This window comes from Pseudomyrmex gracilis, unplaced genomic scaffold (genome assembly GCF_002006095.1).
Source record: "Pseudomyrmex gracilis isolate BER0280 unplaced genomic scaffold, ASM200609v1 scaffold_64, whole genome shotgun sequence".
Lineage (NCBI taxonomy): Eukaryota > Metazoa > Arthropoda > Insecta > Hymenoptera > Formicidae > Pseudomyrmex > Pseudomyrmex gracilis.
This window is the reverse complement of record NW_018020648.1, coordinates 52,323-65,928: the sequence shown is the minus strand read 5'-3', so window position 1 is coordinate 65,928 and position 13,606 is coordinate 52,323. Positions and strand designations below refer to the sequence as shown.

Below are 13,606 nucleotides of genomic sequence, written 5' to 3'. Positions count from 1 at the left end.
CGTTCCCGTCCCGACTGTTATTGCCAATCTCGCCGTGACGGGCTAACGGAGGGAGCGGTCGCAGGTTCGGTCGCGTTCAGTCGAACACCTCCTCTGCCAGGCACTCATTTACGGAACAGCTAGACTCGCGTGCTCTTTGCTATTCTTGGCCGTTCTTCTCGCGCTCCGTGTCCGACGAACGAGCTCGAACTCGAAACCACGGCATTGCCAACGTAACAAATCGTCGTGTATCTAGAAAATTTATTTCACCACCGGGGACTCTCCCACGGCGCCGATCGTATTGCGAGAGCGTGTGAAAATCATACAAATTCCCGGCTCGATTGATTCTAATTAGTGAGTAATTTTTTTAAGATTTGAAACAAATAATAAAAGAATTCACAAATCGAAAGAATTAATTTTAATTTAACGAGCGAGATATCGAAATGATTCACAGCGCTGTGCCGGTGCTCAGATTACCAATCGGAACGTGTTGATTGGTTGATTCATAGTAAATTTATATAGAGTTTTTTATCTTGGAAATTTATAGATCCTTCAAAACTCGCACACGCCGCCGAAGTGTGTGTTGTGAGAATTCACGGCACACGACCGTCTTCCGATGTCTCTTCGCGCATCCATGCGATTATCTCGAGTAACATGTGATTTATGACACTGCAACTTCCTCCATCCTTTTTTTTTATACTGAAGTTGGATTGCATCAGCCATATCGGTTGGATGTGCGCAGTGAATATTTTTGGACAATTGTCGGTGTTTTACACCACTTTCTTTATTATTATCTTTAATTTAAACAAATGCACAACTCCGTGGCTTGGCGTCAGGAACCCAATCCACGGTTTTAAACCTGTTATCAAAAAGACATAGAATGGCGTATGGACTAGCTTTATAGGTCTACTGAGCCAAAAGAGCACCAAACCAACCAATCCTCCATCCTTTTTTCTTCGTTCTTATCACCATGAAAGCGTGTTGATTTTTTCCGCGGAAACTCATCGTCAGGCTTTCAAGGTTAACGGGTGGACTTTTGTCGTTTTAAATTGTTCTAAACTTAGGATAAAATTTAAAGACGAAATTTGTGCGCGATCGACTGACAGAATGGGTACCGAACACATGTTGAGACACGATATCGAACGATGTTTGAAATTAATAGTGTCTGGAAACGACGCGGCTGTCAACGACGGATGGACGATGTTGCAGAATCTGCAAGACAATCGTGAGCTCACCCGGCTGATCGATTGCGAGGACATACTTAGAAGCATTTTGAGGAATCAGGTGATAAACGTGTCCGAAGTGCCGAAAATCATGGCGTGGATGTCACCGTACATAGAAGAAAAACGTTTCAACACCAATCCGATTTCGAACGATGTCGCTACGCTGCTTCAGAATACGGATATTCGGGACATGTCACAGCTGACCGAAATTTTGAATATTTTGACGGATCACAGAGTGTATTTGCCTAGGTCGGCGAATTACACGAAACTCTGCGAGGCGATAGTCACAAGCCTGTCTTCTTTTCAAATGCCGTTGGACTCGAAAAAAATTCAAGAGTTCTACGACAATACCACCAAGATTCAGAATTTTCTCAAAATACTCTGCTCGAACACAAAAAACGGAGAACGCGACAGTTTGATGTTTACTTGTCTTCAGACTTTGTACAACATCATATCGGATACCAACAGAAAACCTGAACCAGGTCCGGGACTAGCTGCTATATTGCAGCTGGTAGAATCGTCTGTTATTCCACAGGCGGTCGACTGGATTTTATCTCAAACGGATTCGGATCGCGAATTGGTACAGGCTTTGAAAGTTTTGTGTAATTGGCTTCCTAAGTGGACAGGTGATCGTCTGAGTGTTTGGATAATGGAGTTTATACGAGGATTGGAAAAACAACGCAAGTACTGCACTCTTCTCGAACTTACAGAATCCTCGGTGGACATATTAACATTAATGTGCAGTGTATTGATGGTACCTGTAATTCGTCAAAATGCTTCCAATATTATATTTTACATTTTAAAGAGACAAAGCTCGGTGTCTGTTGTTCAGAATATAGCTAAAAGAATTCTAAAGTTGATAAAAGATCTGATGCAAGAAGATTCAGAATCCAGCAAAGATTGCATACAAAATTTAGTTGATATTATGAAAGTGTACAACAAAAGATTTTCATGTGTATCATCAATATGTGGAACTATGGAAAATTATACTTTTCCTATGTTGCCAAGACCACAAAATGTTAGGGAAATTTATAAGGAACCGGTATGGATAGATGAAACTAAAGAATATGAACCAGTTTTAGAACCAGAAAGACCATTATCTGGAAAAGTTGGTCTGTCTAATCTTGGTAATACATGTTATATGAACAGTGTGTTACAAGCTTTATTGATGACTCGACAATTTTGTCAAGAAGTATTGACTTATCGTCCAGAAACAGGGAGAACACCCTTGTTAGAAAAGCTTCAAAATTTATTTGCATTATTATTATATTCCAAGAGAATATGCTTGGCACCCACCGAGGTGTTACAAGCATCAAGACCTACATATTTTTTACCTGGACAACAGCAGGATAGCTCAGAATTTCTTTGGTTAGTATATTGCTTCCCCTGTCTTAAAAGCTTTTATAAGTGTGATTTAAAATCTCTGTTATCTTTTCACAAAAACATTCATTTATATATCACTAATTATTCAAATAATACAATTTATCTATGTTTATATTTTTTATACACAAACTCTTAATTGCAATTAATAAATTTGTTTTTTATAGTCATCTCCTTGATCTTTTGCATGAGCAAGAAAAATCTGCTAATACTAACTGCGGGGGAAATGACAATGTGTCTACTCTTAAATGTAAAAGTGAAAAGCAGGAAGATGATGTGACATTATCAATGGAGCCAGAAAAAGGTATTATTAAACGTTGGACAACTGAGGAAGACTTAACGGAAGGCTTAGCGTTGCAACGAAAAACACAGTCACTGGCTGATTTTACACGAGGTAATAAGTGCAAATTTTGATTACAACTAAGAAATATCGCGCGTACATTCTTGCGTGTGAAATGTTTCTAATTCTTTTATTTATATATATATAATAAATATTATATTTAATTGTATATATTTTTGATCGTAATGTCTTAAATTTGTGTGTAAACAGGGGAAGAGCTAGGACAACGACTCAGCGATTCTCATTCGGATTCAACTGACAGCGGTATACAATCTGTAGGAGGTGAAGAAACAAGTACATACACATCCCTTGTTCATAGAGTGTTGGGCGGAGAGTGTCAAATCACTTACCAATGCACACAATGTGATACAAGTTCTCGCAATACGGACAAATTTCGCGACTTGCAGTTGTGCTTTCCCGAGGAGATACAGGAGAATCAAGAAGTCTCTGTTCAGGATCTCATTAACTATTATCTCACACCAGAGAAGTTAACGGGAGAGAATAAATATCGATGCGACAAGTGTACAAAATTGTGCGACGCTCAGAGGATCATTACTATTCTGCAGGCACCTGCTTATTTGATTCTGACGTTAAAACATTTTCGATACGACTTTGACACTCGATTAAGGGCAAAACTTCGACACAAAGTGGTATATAACGATGCTATACAGTTGCCGGTGTCGGTGGAACCGTGTACTGTAGCCGAGACATATAATCTGTATGCCGCCGTGGTGCATTCGGGATACAGTATGGATTACGGACACTACTTTACGTATGCCTGTGATTCTAAACAAAATTGGTACAAATTCAACGACAGTTTTGTAACTCAGACCACGTTTGAGGATTTCAAAAACTTGAAACCTCCTGATACGCCTTACATATTGTTTTATGAAAAATCAAGCGCCCACGATGGTATCTACGAGGACGATAAACTCGAATTGTCGACACTGAGCAAACGACTGCAAGAATTAATAGCAAACGATACCACAGATTATATAGAGGAGCTAAGACGTCGAGCGATTTCGTCGCACCGTAATCAACTTCCGACAAAAACGCTGAAGCAACATAACAATTCTGACGATGATAATCCACCACCTAGCAGCTGCCGGGGTGCGATCGATGTCCCAGCAAATCGCTTTCTTTTTTGAACAAGTGGATGTATCACGCGAACAGATCCATAAGTTCCATCGCCACTTGAAGAATATTCTACATTTGTGTCTTGATATTTTATGTGTGTTAGTTAAAATAAAATGTCGACACGGTTGCGCGTAATCGCAAAAGGATGCGTCGTATGATTTTGCATCATATCATATTGCTATGGGAAAGTTTTCTATGAGAACTGACGTTAGTTTTACCTGTTTACATATTATTACGAAGAAGGAACTGCACATCACATTACCGTAACTCGACGATAGTTACAGTATTGGAAAAGGTGATTACACTAACTATATACAAAATAGCGCGAGATAAAAACAGAATTCGAGATTTCATGTAAGACGAATTTATGTGTATATATATATATATAATGTATAAAAAAATGAATGTATTATTAATAATCACAGACGATACGTTCATGTACAGAGACAATTGATGCTTTCACATGTGCTAGATCTAGAAATATTCAATATGCTCTCCATGTAAATTTAAAATTTTTATCCTGTGATGAAAATTCAGGAAATAAGATAATAAACAAAAGTATCAGATGGAGTTGTAAACTTGTCAATTTTATAGCAGACTATCTCCTGTGCAGTGTGTCAGGAACAGGAGAAAAAGTAAAAAAGACGATTCACTATAGAAGCTCATATCGGACGATATTGTACTTCTAATTGGATGCACAAGCGTTTGCGCACTACTCTTACTAATACAATGATTCGAACTCCAAAACAGAAAGCATCCGATTGAAACTGCGGAGTAGTAATTCTAGAGCTAGTAAATGTGTGCAAAAGTGTTAATTCCGGTTAGTGTACATGAAAAAAGTGTATTACGCATAAAACGGTTTTAGTTATTAATATTGCATTGTGTTCAATGTGTTTTAAATTTAGTGCTTTACACACACACACACACACAAACGCACGCACACGCACACACACACACAAACGCACACACAAAACGTTACTGAAAAGTGTAACGTATACTCGAAACATTTGTAAGCCTTATCCTCGTTATATTACTTTTATAAGACTTCATGTTAATTGCTATTAAATTATGTTCTCTTAAGTGTAACTTTTTATTTTACCTCGGCGATGTATGATTTGATATTTCCGATTTAAGTAAAATTTTTATTTTGCTCACACAGTGCGCTCGCTGTCTCGGGTCTTACATCGGTCTCATATGTACTACATATTTATTTAGCGACATATATAAGTCTGAAAGAAATACTTACATTTTTTTATAAAACAGTTGTTTATCTTAGACGGCAAATGTATTTCATTGAAATTTAATTTTAAATTGAGATAAAAGAAGCTTTAAGATTCTTTTTTTTCGAACAACCAAGATATAATATTTTGCACCTTTTTTAATTAATCTAACATATTTCTAAATTATTTTGATAATATTATTATTTTATAAGCGCAGTTCTCAAATGTATATGCTAAACTTGCAAGTGCACTCTATCTCTTTTTTTTTTTACAAACTAAAATTTTTTCACAAAATTCTATCGACATAAAAATAGAAAAGCTTTTTTCAATATTTGTACGTTTCTTAAAAGCAAATGGTTTTCTATCTCAATAAAATATTGAAACAAACTTTTGTACATGAATGACAAAAGAGAGTAAATTCTTCTTGATTTTTCAATTAACTCTAATCGGCTTAGTTAAGTAATACAGTACGTTGTTATACAGTAATGAGAAGAGACATGGTGTAAGTATACTTACACCATGGAGGAGAGAGATTATCTGTCATCACATACATTTAGTGTTTAACTCACAAATCGATAACTCGCGCAAACTCACAAATTTTATAACGCTATGTCATGAAGTTTGCAGAAGAATTTTGTTGAAATGGTTTTATCGAGGAATGTTTAGGTGTATGTATGTGTGTAAAGTTACAATGACTAAAATGTTGTTAAGAAAAGTATATTAAGAAACATAAAAAATACAACTTATCGGCTGTGGACTTTTGTATATGCGTTGTGTAGTTATTTGATCAAACAAAACAGTATTTGATAAGTACAAGGAACAAACTATCCGATTTATAATCCATTACGATTGTTATGCGTTTACTTTTAATAAATTATTTTAATAAATATACTTTACAGAGACGTAAGTTATAAATTTTAAAAGTATTTATAATATTGAATACATAACGTATGCGTCTTCTTGCGGTAAAAGGAATCTTCTGATTAATAAGGATCGTCTGAATGTGCCAGATTGAGCTTTTTATTTACCGATGCAATTTTCGTTTTCATCTCTAGATTGTAATACTTTTGTTTCGTTTAGCAAAGAGTCTATTTTTTTAAACAACAGGTGAACGACGCGTGTATACTGATATCCATGTTCCGATAAGAATCGTGGAAAAATATCACGATTCAAAATTAAAAAAAAAAAAAAAAAGAAACCAATTTGCTGATATTATAAAAAAAAGTAGTATATTTTAATGATAGATATATTGCGTGCGCGCGTGCAATATGTATACTCAAACCACTTCGAGATCTGTGATACCTTTGTACTCTCCGTCAAGTTAACATTAACTTTTTGTTTAGCTCGGTGTCCATTGAATGCGGATATGCGGAGAGAAGATTGAGTTTGATTTATGATCCGAGCTTATATATGTATACGTGTACATATGTATACATACACATATATATATGTATTGTACAGCTTAAAACTATTACTCTTTTAGCAAATATGGTTGATGTTAAATAATATATTGAAATAATTAAAGTATATTTGGAATGTTTTATTTATTGTCAATGTCAACTAGTATTAATTGCGTGCAATGTTTCACTATGGAATATTATTATATATAATCTTCTGGTATTATCTAAAATAAATTTGCTATTAAAATCCATCACGATATAATTTGTATTATTTATGTTCTATCATTCTCTGCTGTTTATTTTTTATTGGAATTTGATTCTCATTCTGATAAATTCTTGATAATTCATTTGGATATGAGCTTTTGATATACAACAGACAAGATTTTAATCTATCTTTGAGAGCTTCTTTGTGTGTGATTTCTTTAATAAAATATATATGTCTAATACGTATATCTTTTTTTCACGTGACTTCGCGTAATTATTTACAGATAGATAATATTACGCTCACATGTGCGTGCGCGTGTGTATATTATGTGTGTATAAAAATTATGTAAAAATTCTTTTAACTCACGCGTCATTTAAGTAAACATCACATATAAAATTGTAAATCAATTTAAATAAAACTGATAAGATGACATTATCTAAAACACATCTAAACAGATTCCATTATCATCTTCGCACTTTGAAATCATTTAATGTTTACACACGGGATTGATTGTGTTGAAAAAGATGAAGAAGGTATATCTCGCTGCTGTGGCAGGTATGCAATTTTAATTGCTTGTATTTAGATTTTTTTTCACGTGTTATATGCACGCGCACACACAGAGACACATACGTATATATATATACATATTAGAATTCTAAAATATTGTCTGGTTTTTGAGGTTAAATTTAGAAATATGTTTTTAAAACTTTAGACAAATATTTATACATAAGTTTACAAATACTGTTTACAAATAATTTATTCGGAAAACAGGGTCTCTTTCATCATTCCTTAAAACCTAATATTAGTGGTGTTGTGGCAAATGATAATCAACGTTTGCTCCAAATTTCAAGCTTTACAACGGCAACAAAAATAAAATATTTTGATATAATTATGATTCAACCAAGATATATTATAGAAAAAGAAGAATATTTGTTCCGTATATGCTGTTAAATTTTTAATTAATTCATCACTTGTTCCTAAAAGATGACACGTCAATAGTTTTTTTCGCTTTGTATTTTTACTCTTTGTGATTTTCTAACTGCTGTCACTTTGTTAATATTGTATATAAAAAATGTGACTTTGGCAAAAAAATATTTTAACATAATAAAGTTTAAGATATTTTTTTTTTTTTTTGATTGGTTGATTCTAAAGTAATTTGATGAAAACATGTATATAACTTTTATCTAATACAATTCTATCTTTTGCAAATAAAATCTTTATATAAAATTATTTTTTCTATATGTATAAAGAAAAATAACTTTATGTTTATTGAGACGTATTATATATTTTATAAGGAAATCTTGGTATGCTCTCAATCGGCCAATTTTTCGGCTGGGCATCGCCTTCCTTACCTGTCTTGATACAAAATAAGGATGCTACGTATCCCGTGCATTTGACTTCTGACGAAGGTTCTTGGGTCGCAGCTTTACTTATGCTCGGTGCGACTATAGGTGCCATTACATTTGCCTTTATTGTAAATACTATCGGCAGAAAAAACACCATGTTACTTGCAGCTGTGCCATCAATAATTAGCTGGTTGATGATAGCTTTTGCAACATTGCCGTGGGTAACGAACACTTTTACTGATTGTTAGAGATATGCACAAGTAAAACTTGGATTTTTAACGCGATAAAATTATAGAGCACGTGATTTAGATAAGATATAATTACATTGAAGCTAGAAACTGCTTATATTTCCGGAAGATAAGGTATCGATTGATTATGTGATTTGATTGTGTCATCTGAAAATATTCAAATATTATCGTTGAAAAAAAATTCCAACTTCAGATTTCCGTTATCATAAAATTAAAAAAAATAAGAACATTTTGCAGAAATCGGAAAAAAATATTCAGTTTTTGCTTCTTTATCCTTTCAGTTCTTTATCTTTTTATCTATGTTTTTTCTAGGAGTTATACATATCGAGATTCATATCCGGATTTGCTGCAGGCATCGCTTATTCCGCCACGCCGATGTATCTGGGTGAAATTTCACCGCCGAAAACCCGTGGTATCTTAATATCTATGCTGACAGTTGCTACAAAACTGGGCGCTACCTTTGAATATATGATAGGCCCGTTTCTATCCGTGAAAACTCTTGCCCTCATATCTCTAGCAGCTCCGTGTCTGTTTGGAGTTGTTTTCATATGGGTACCGGAATCCCCGTATCAGTTGATGCGACGTAATGGTAAGCAGAAAGCGATACAATCTCTTGTTCAATTGAGAGGTGAGAAAGATGTTTACAAGGAAGCGGATGATATCGAGCAGTTTGTGAAAGTAGATTTAGCTAATGAAGCTGGTTTTCGAGAACTTTTACTTGTGCCGGGTAATCGCAGGTAGGAAATGAAATTTTCTAACGTTCCATCTACATATTTGCGCAATAATTACATACATATTACGCGAAATATTAAAAAAACAATTTCTCTGCAACTAATAAAAGTTGTAGATATTAAATTTTTTTATTTTTATAGTTAAAAAAAAAAAAATAAGTTTTAAGTCTGGAGTTTTTTTATTGAGAAATGTTTTAATTTACAGAGCGCTGATAACTTTGATATGCATGGGCATATTTCAACAAATGAGCGGTAGTCAAGCCGTGTTGCAATACGCTGAAATTATATTTGACGAGGCAAACGGCAGTCTGGAAGGTAAATATTTAACGATGATATTGGGAGTCGTGCAAGTAGTCTGTACGATAATCTGCATGTTTGTTACCGATTACTGCGGCAGAAAATTGTTGCTGATAGTTTCTTCCATTGGTGCCTCTTGCTCGACCGCCATAGTTGCGACGTATTTTACTTTGCAACATCATATGGATATTAGCAAAATCGCGTGGCTACCTGCCATCGGTGTACTCATGTACATAGTCATGTATTGCCTGGGTCTGGCCTCGCTAGTGTTCACCATGGGCGGTGAACTGTTTCCTACAAACGTGAAAGCCTTAGGTTTGATGATGCCAATAGTAATGGGCAATATTATTGCCTTTATCGTGACAAAATCGTACGCGGTTATAGCCGCAAACATCGGCGTACACGTGCCGTTTTGGATATTTTCCGCGTCCAGTTTCGTCTCCGCATTATTTACGTTTTTTTACGTACCGGAGACTAAAGGAAAGACGCTGGAGCAAATACAGGAGAAATTGCACATGCCGCCTAAGCAATAGGAGAGTATGTAAAGAAAGAACATTTTCATTTTCACATGCGGATCTTGAAGTGATAATTATATGCGACTTACAAGTACAATTTACATTCTTGAAATCGGAACAGATTAGATTCAGAAAATTATTTAAAAATTCCGCAATTCTATGTAAAATTGTAAGACTCGCTTGCTCTCGTAAGACTTGCAATAACTCAACTGCAATTCTGTGCGTACTTTTGTTTTACGATCACGCGTAAATACCTTGCGATTTTTTGTAAATTTCACGGTTAACAAAAAGTTCATCATTCAATTAGTAGATTATAGATATACAACAAAGACGCTGATGTAATATTACAATGTACGGAAAATTGTAATTCCTTACGATTGTCTCGCCGTGCAAAATAATTTTACAATTTTACGATTTATTCATACATTTGCTTAGAATTGCAGTTTTTTTAATGTTTATAAGATGTTCTCATCTAAAGTAATCTGTAATGAGAAAAAATTATTTATAAAATTATATTTATAAAATTAATAAAATATATTTATAAAATTATATTTATAAAATTAATAAAATATATTTATAAAATTAATTATATTTATAAAATTTATTATATAAATGTATAATGAGAAAAACTGAAATGGAAAAACATGTAACTTTTATAGTAAAAGTTACTGCAGCATACGTATATTTACTATTTATATATAGCATAAAATTCATAAGTATCACATATTTATGTAAAACAACTTTTCAAACAATAAATGTAGATACTTCAAAACTCGATGCATTTACCAAATTTTCTTAAAATCGTCCAACATGTGCGTCTAAAATATTATATTATGGAAAGTTGATATCTCACAATCGGATCTACGAAGACGCGTTCAAATTGTTGACTTTTACATGATAAGTATGTGATTATAGAAATTGATAAAAAACGTCATTATAGGTTACATGCAAGAAAGTTGTGGATTATTTATATTGTACATCTCGAGTATTTTGTGCGTGTGTGTGTGTGTGTGTTTAAAAAATGACTATCAAAATTTAGGAATGTTTGAAACAAAGAGGCGATAACATATGATATTATCTCAGCTTCATTAAAACAGATTCTATCGCCAATCATTCGAGTTTGATTTTATCGTTAACAAGAATTTTTTTTGAGATTTCTCATTTAATGTTCGCACGTGGAATTGATCGGATGGAAAAAGATGAAGAAAGTATATTTCGCTGCTGTAGCAGGTACGTAGATAATTCTATTTAGAAAAATGTCGCAAAACATTTATCTTTTATTATTTTGTTTACATTCAATTAATTAACTTATTTATTTATTTTCTCATTTACATACAATTATACACTATACATTAAAATATTTTAGATCTTAGAATTGAGAACAACTTTGTAAATACATCTTTATTTTGATAACAAAAAAATAATTTTTTGTATACTTATATAAATAGATCTTTTAACAACAGAATGTTTTTAAGGTAACATTGGCCTGCTGTCAATCGGCCAATTTTATGGTTGGGCATCGCCAACCTTACCCAAACTGATACAAGACAAGGATGCTGACTATCCTGTGCATTTAACTGTCGAGGAAGCTTCTTGGATAGCAGGTTTACTCATGTTTGCTGGAGTTCTTGGCTGCATTATGTGTGCATTAGTCGTGAATATTATTGGTCGAAAAAACACTATGTTATTTGCAGCTATACCATCAATAATCAGCTGGCTGCTTATAGCTTATGCGACATCGCCAATGGTAGATCAAAATTTTTACACACATTCGGCAAAACATTTTAATATTTACTACCAAAAGAGATAAAATCTTGAAAAAAATCTTGAATACCTTTAATGCGCGAAATTCTTCTTATCATTTATATTTTCTTCTTTTTTTTTCAGGAACTTTATTTATCGAGATGTTTGTCTGGAATAGCTTCGGGTATTGCTTATTCGGCCACGCCGATGTACTTGGGCGAAATTTCGCCGCCAAACATTCGTGGTAATTTGTCATCCATGTTGACGGTTGCTGCAAAACTAGGCACTGTCATCGAATACGTGATAGGCCCGTTTCTCTCAGTGAAAAATCTCGCTCTCGTGTCACTGACAGGTCCGTGCCTGTTTATAATCACTTTTATTTGGGTACCGGAATCACCGTACCAATTAATGCGACGTGACAATAAACAGAAAGCTATAAAATCTCTCGTATTATTGAGAGGTAAAGAAGATGTATATAAGGAGGCAGAGAGTATCGAGAGATCCGTAAAAACAGATTTAGCTAACAAATTTGGTTTTCGAGAGATTCTATTTGTGCCGGGTAATCGCAGGTAAGATTGATATCTACTTTTAATCGATCGTTCCTTTTAATACGTACATTTCTCACACAAATTCTAAAAAACAAGTTCTTATCTGTATATCGATTAAGAAATTCGCGTGTTTTTTATTAATTATAAGAATGTCTGTATTGAATAACATCTTTAAATATTATCACAGTATATTTGTAGTAAATCTTTAATGTCAAAATAATAATAAAACACATTTTTTTTAATGTCAAAAAAATATCCTAGTAAGTAAAACACTTTATCAATATGTTTTCTCACATTTCAGAGCTTTGTTAATTAAGTTATGTCTGAACACGCTTCAACAAATGACCGGCATTCAGGCCATAATGCAATACGCTGAAACAATCTTCGATATGACTAATAGCAATCTGGAAAGCAAATATTTGACCATGATATTGGGCGCCTTACAAGTGAGCTGCACGATCATTTGCATGTTCTTCACTGATTGTTGCGGCAGAAAGTTGCTTCTGATCATTTCTTCCGTTGGTTCAGCGTGCTCGACCGCCATAGTCGCGGTGTATTTCACTCTGCAACACTACGACATAGATACCAGTAATCTAGTATGGTTACCCGTCATTGGTGTATTCATGTACATAATCATGTATAATTTGGGTCTGGCTCCACTACTATCTACTTTAAGCGGCGAGCTGTTTTCCATGAATATAAAGGCCTTCGGTATTACGCTGGCGATGGCAGTAGCCAATATTGTTGCCTTTCTCGTGACAATATTATACTCGGTTTTTGCCGAAACCTTCGGCGTACACGTGCCATTTTGGATATTCTCCGTGAACGGTTTCCTTGCCGCTTTATTTGTCTTTTTGTACTTACCTGAAACTAAAGGTAAAACTCTGCAGCAGATACAGGAAAAGTTGAACAAACCGCCGAAGAAGTGAGAAAGTAGCTTTAAGTAAGAATTGTACATATTAATATATAATTTGATACAAAAGTAGATTTGTATTTGTATATATTTGTATTTGTATATATTTGAGAAATCGAGTAACTTATACTTAATATATATTTATCTTTAAAATTATTTTAACTTGAAATACGATAAAAATGTTCCAGCAAATCATTTTTCCTTATAGTGTTCATCATTCGCGCAAAAATTGATAAATATTGTCACTTGTAAAAATTATCGCACTTGTTACGAGTATTTTATGTATATGTTGTAATTACACCTGATTGTCTAAATAATAAAAAAATATCTCAATATAACTGATAACGTGACATTATCTAAAACACATCTAGACAGATTCTA

General features: G+C 33.9%; 3 protein-coding genes across 4 annotated transcripts; all 3 read left to right on the top strand.

The window, feature by feature from the left end:
• The first annotated feature begins 253 nt into the window (after window positions 1–253).
• Window positions 254–5,139, top strand: LOC109854395 (ubiquitin carboxyl-terminal hydrolase 35). Of its 2 annotated transcripts, XM_020427447.1 has the most exons (4): window positions 254–333; window positions 1,142–2,570; window positions 2,750–2,976; window positions 3,133–5,139. In XM_020427447.1, coding segments are annotated over exons 1-4 (2,595 nt in total). In that variant the 5' UTR covers window positions 254–332; the 3' UTR covers window positions 4,071–5,139. The 2 variants fall into 2 exon arrangements, with proteins under 2 accessions (XP_020283036.1, XP_020283035.1); XM_020427446.1 differs by lacking the exon at window positions 254–333 and having other exon boundaries at window positions 581–2,570.
• Window positions 5,140–7,192: 2,053 nt separating this feature from the next.
• Window positions 7,193–10,495, top strand: LOC109854400 (facilitated trehalose transporter Tret1-like). The gene is made up of 4 exons (XM_020427451.1): window positions 7,193–7,439; window positions 8,180–8,451; window positions 8,791–9,215; window positions 9,415–10,495. Exons 1-4 carry the CDS (start codon window positions 7,409–7,411, stop codon window positions 10,037–10,039), a joined length of 1,353 nt encoding a protein of 450 aa, XP_020283040.1. The 5' UTR covers window positions 7,193–7,408; the 3' UTR covers window positions 10,040–10,495.
• Window positions 10,496–11,066: 571 nt separating this feature from the next.
• On the top strand, window positions 11,067–13,338 carry LOC109854399 (facilitated trehalose transporter Tret1-like). The gene is made up of 4 exons (XM_020427450.1): window positions 11,067–11,251; window positions 11,497–11,768; window positions 11,909–12,333; window positions 12,614–13,338. The coding sequence occupies exons 1-4, from the start codon at window positions 11,221–11,223 to the stop codon at window positions 13,239–13,241; spliced, it is 1,356 nt and encodes a 451-aa protein (XP_020283039.1). The 5' UTR covers window positions 11,067–11,220; the 3' UTR covers window positions 13,242–13,338.
• Window positions 13,339–13,606: the final 268 nt, after the last annotated feature.

Coding starts and splice junctions, on each gene's coding strand:
- LOC109854400 (XM_020427451.1), top strand. CDS start 7,409: ATGAAGAAGGTATATCTCGCTGCTGTGGCAG. Junction 8,452..8,790: donor CTTTTGCAACATTGCCGTGG/GTAACGAACACT, acceptor TGTTTTTTCTAG/GAGTTATACATATCGAGATT. Junction 9,216..9,414: donor CTTGTGCCGGGTAATCGCAG/GTAGGAAATGAA, acceptor TTTAATTTACAG/AGCGCTGATAACTTTGATAT.
- LOC109854399 (XM_020427450.1), top strand. CDS start 11,221: ATGAAGAAAGTATATTTCGCTGCTGTAGCAG. Junction 11,769..11,908: donor CTTATGCGACATCGCCAATG/GTAGATCAAAAT, acceptor TTTTTTTTTCAG/GAACTTTATTTATCGAGATG. Junction 12,334..12,613: donor TTTGTGCCGGGTAATCGCAG/GTAAGATTGATA, acceptor CTCACATTTCAG/AGCTTTGTTAATTAAGTTAT.
- LOC109854395 (XM_020427446.1), top strand. CDS start 1,087: ATGGGTACCGAACACATGTTGAGACACGATATCGAACGATGTTTGAAA. Junction 2,571..2,749: donor GATAGCTCAGAATTTCTTTG/GTTAGTATATTG, acceptor TGTTTTTTATAG/TCATCTCCTTGATCTTTTGC. Junction 2,977..3,132: donor ACTGGCTGATTTTACACGAG/GTAATAAGTGCA, acceptor GTGTGTAAACAG/GGGAAGAGCTAGGACAACGA.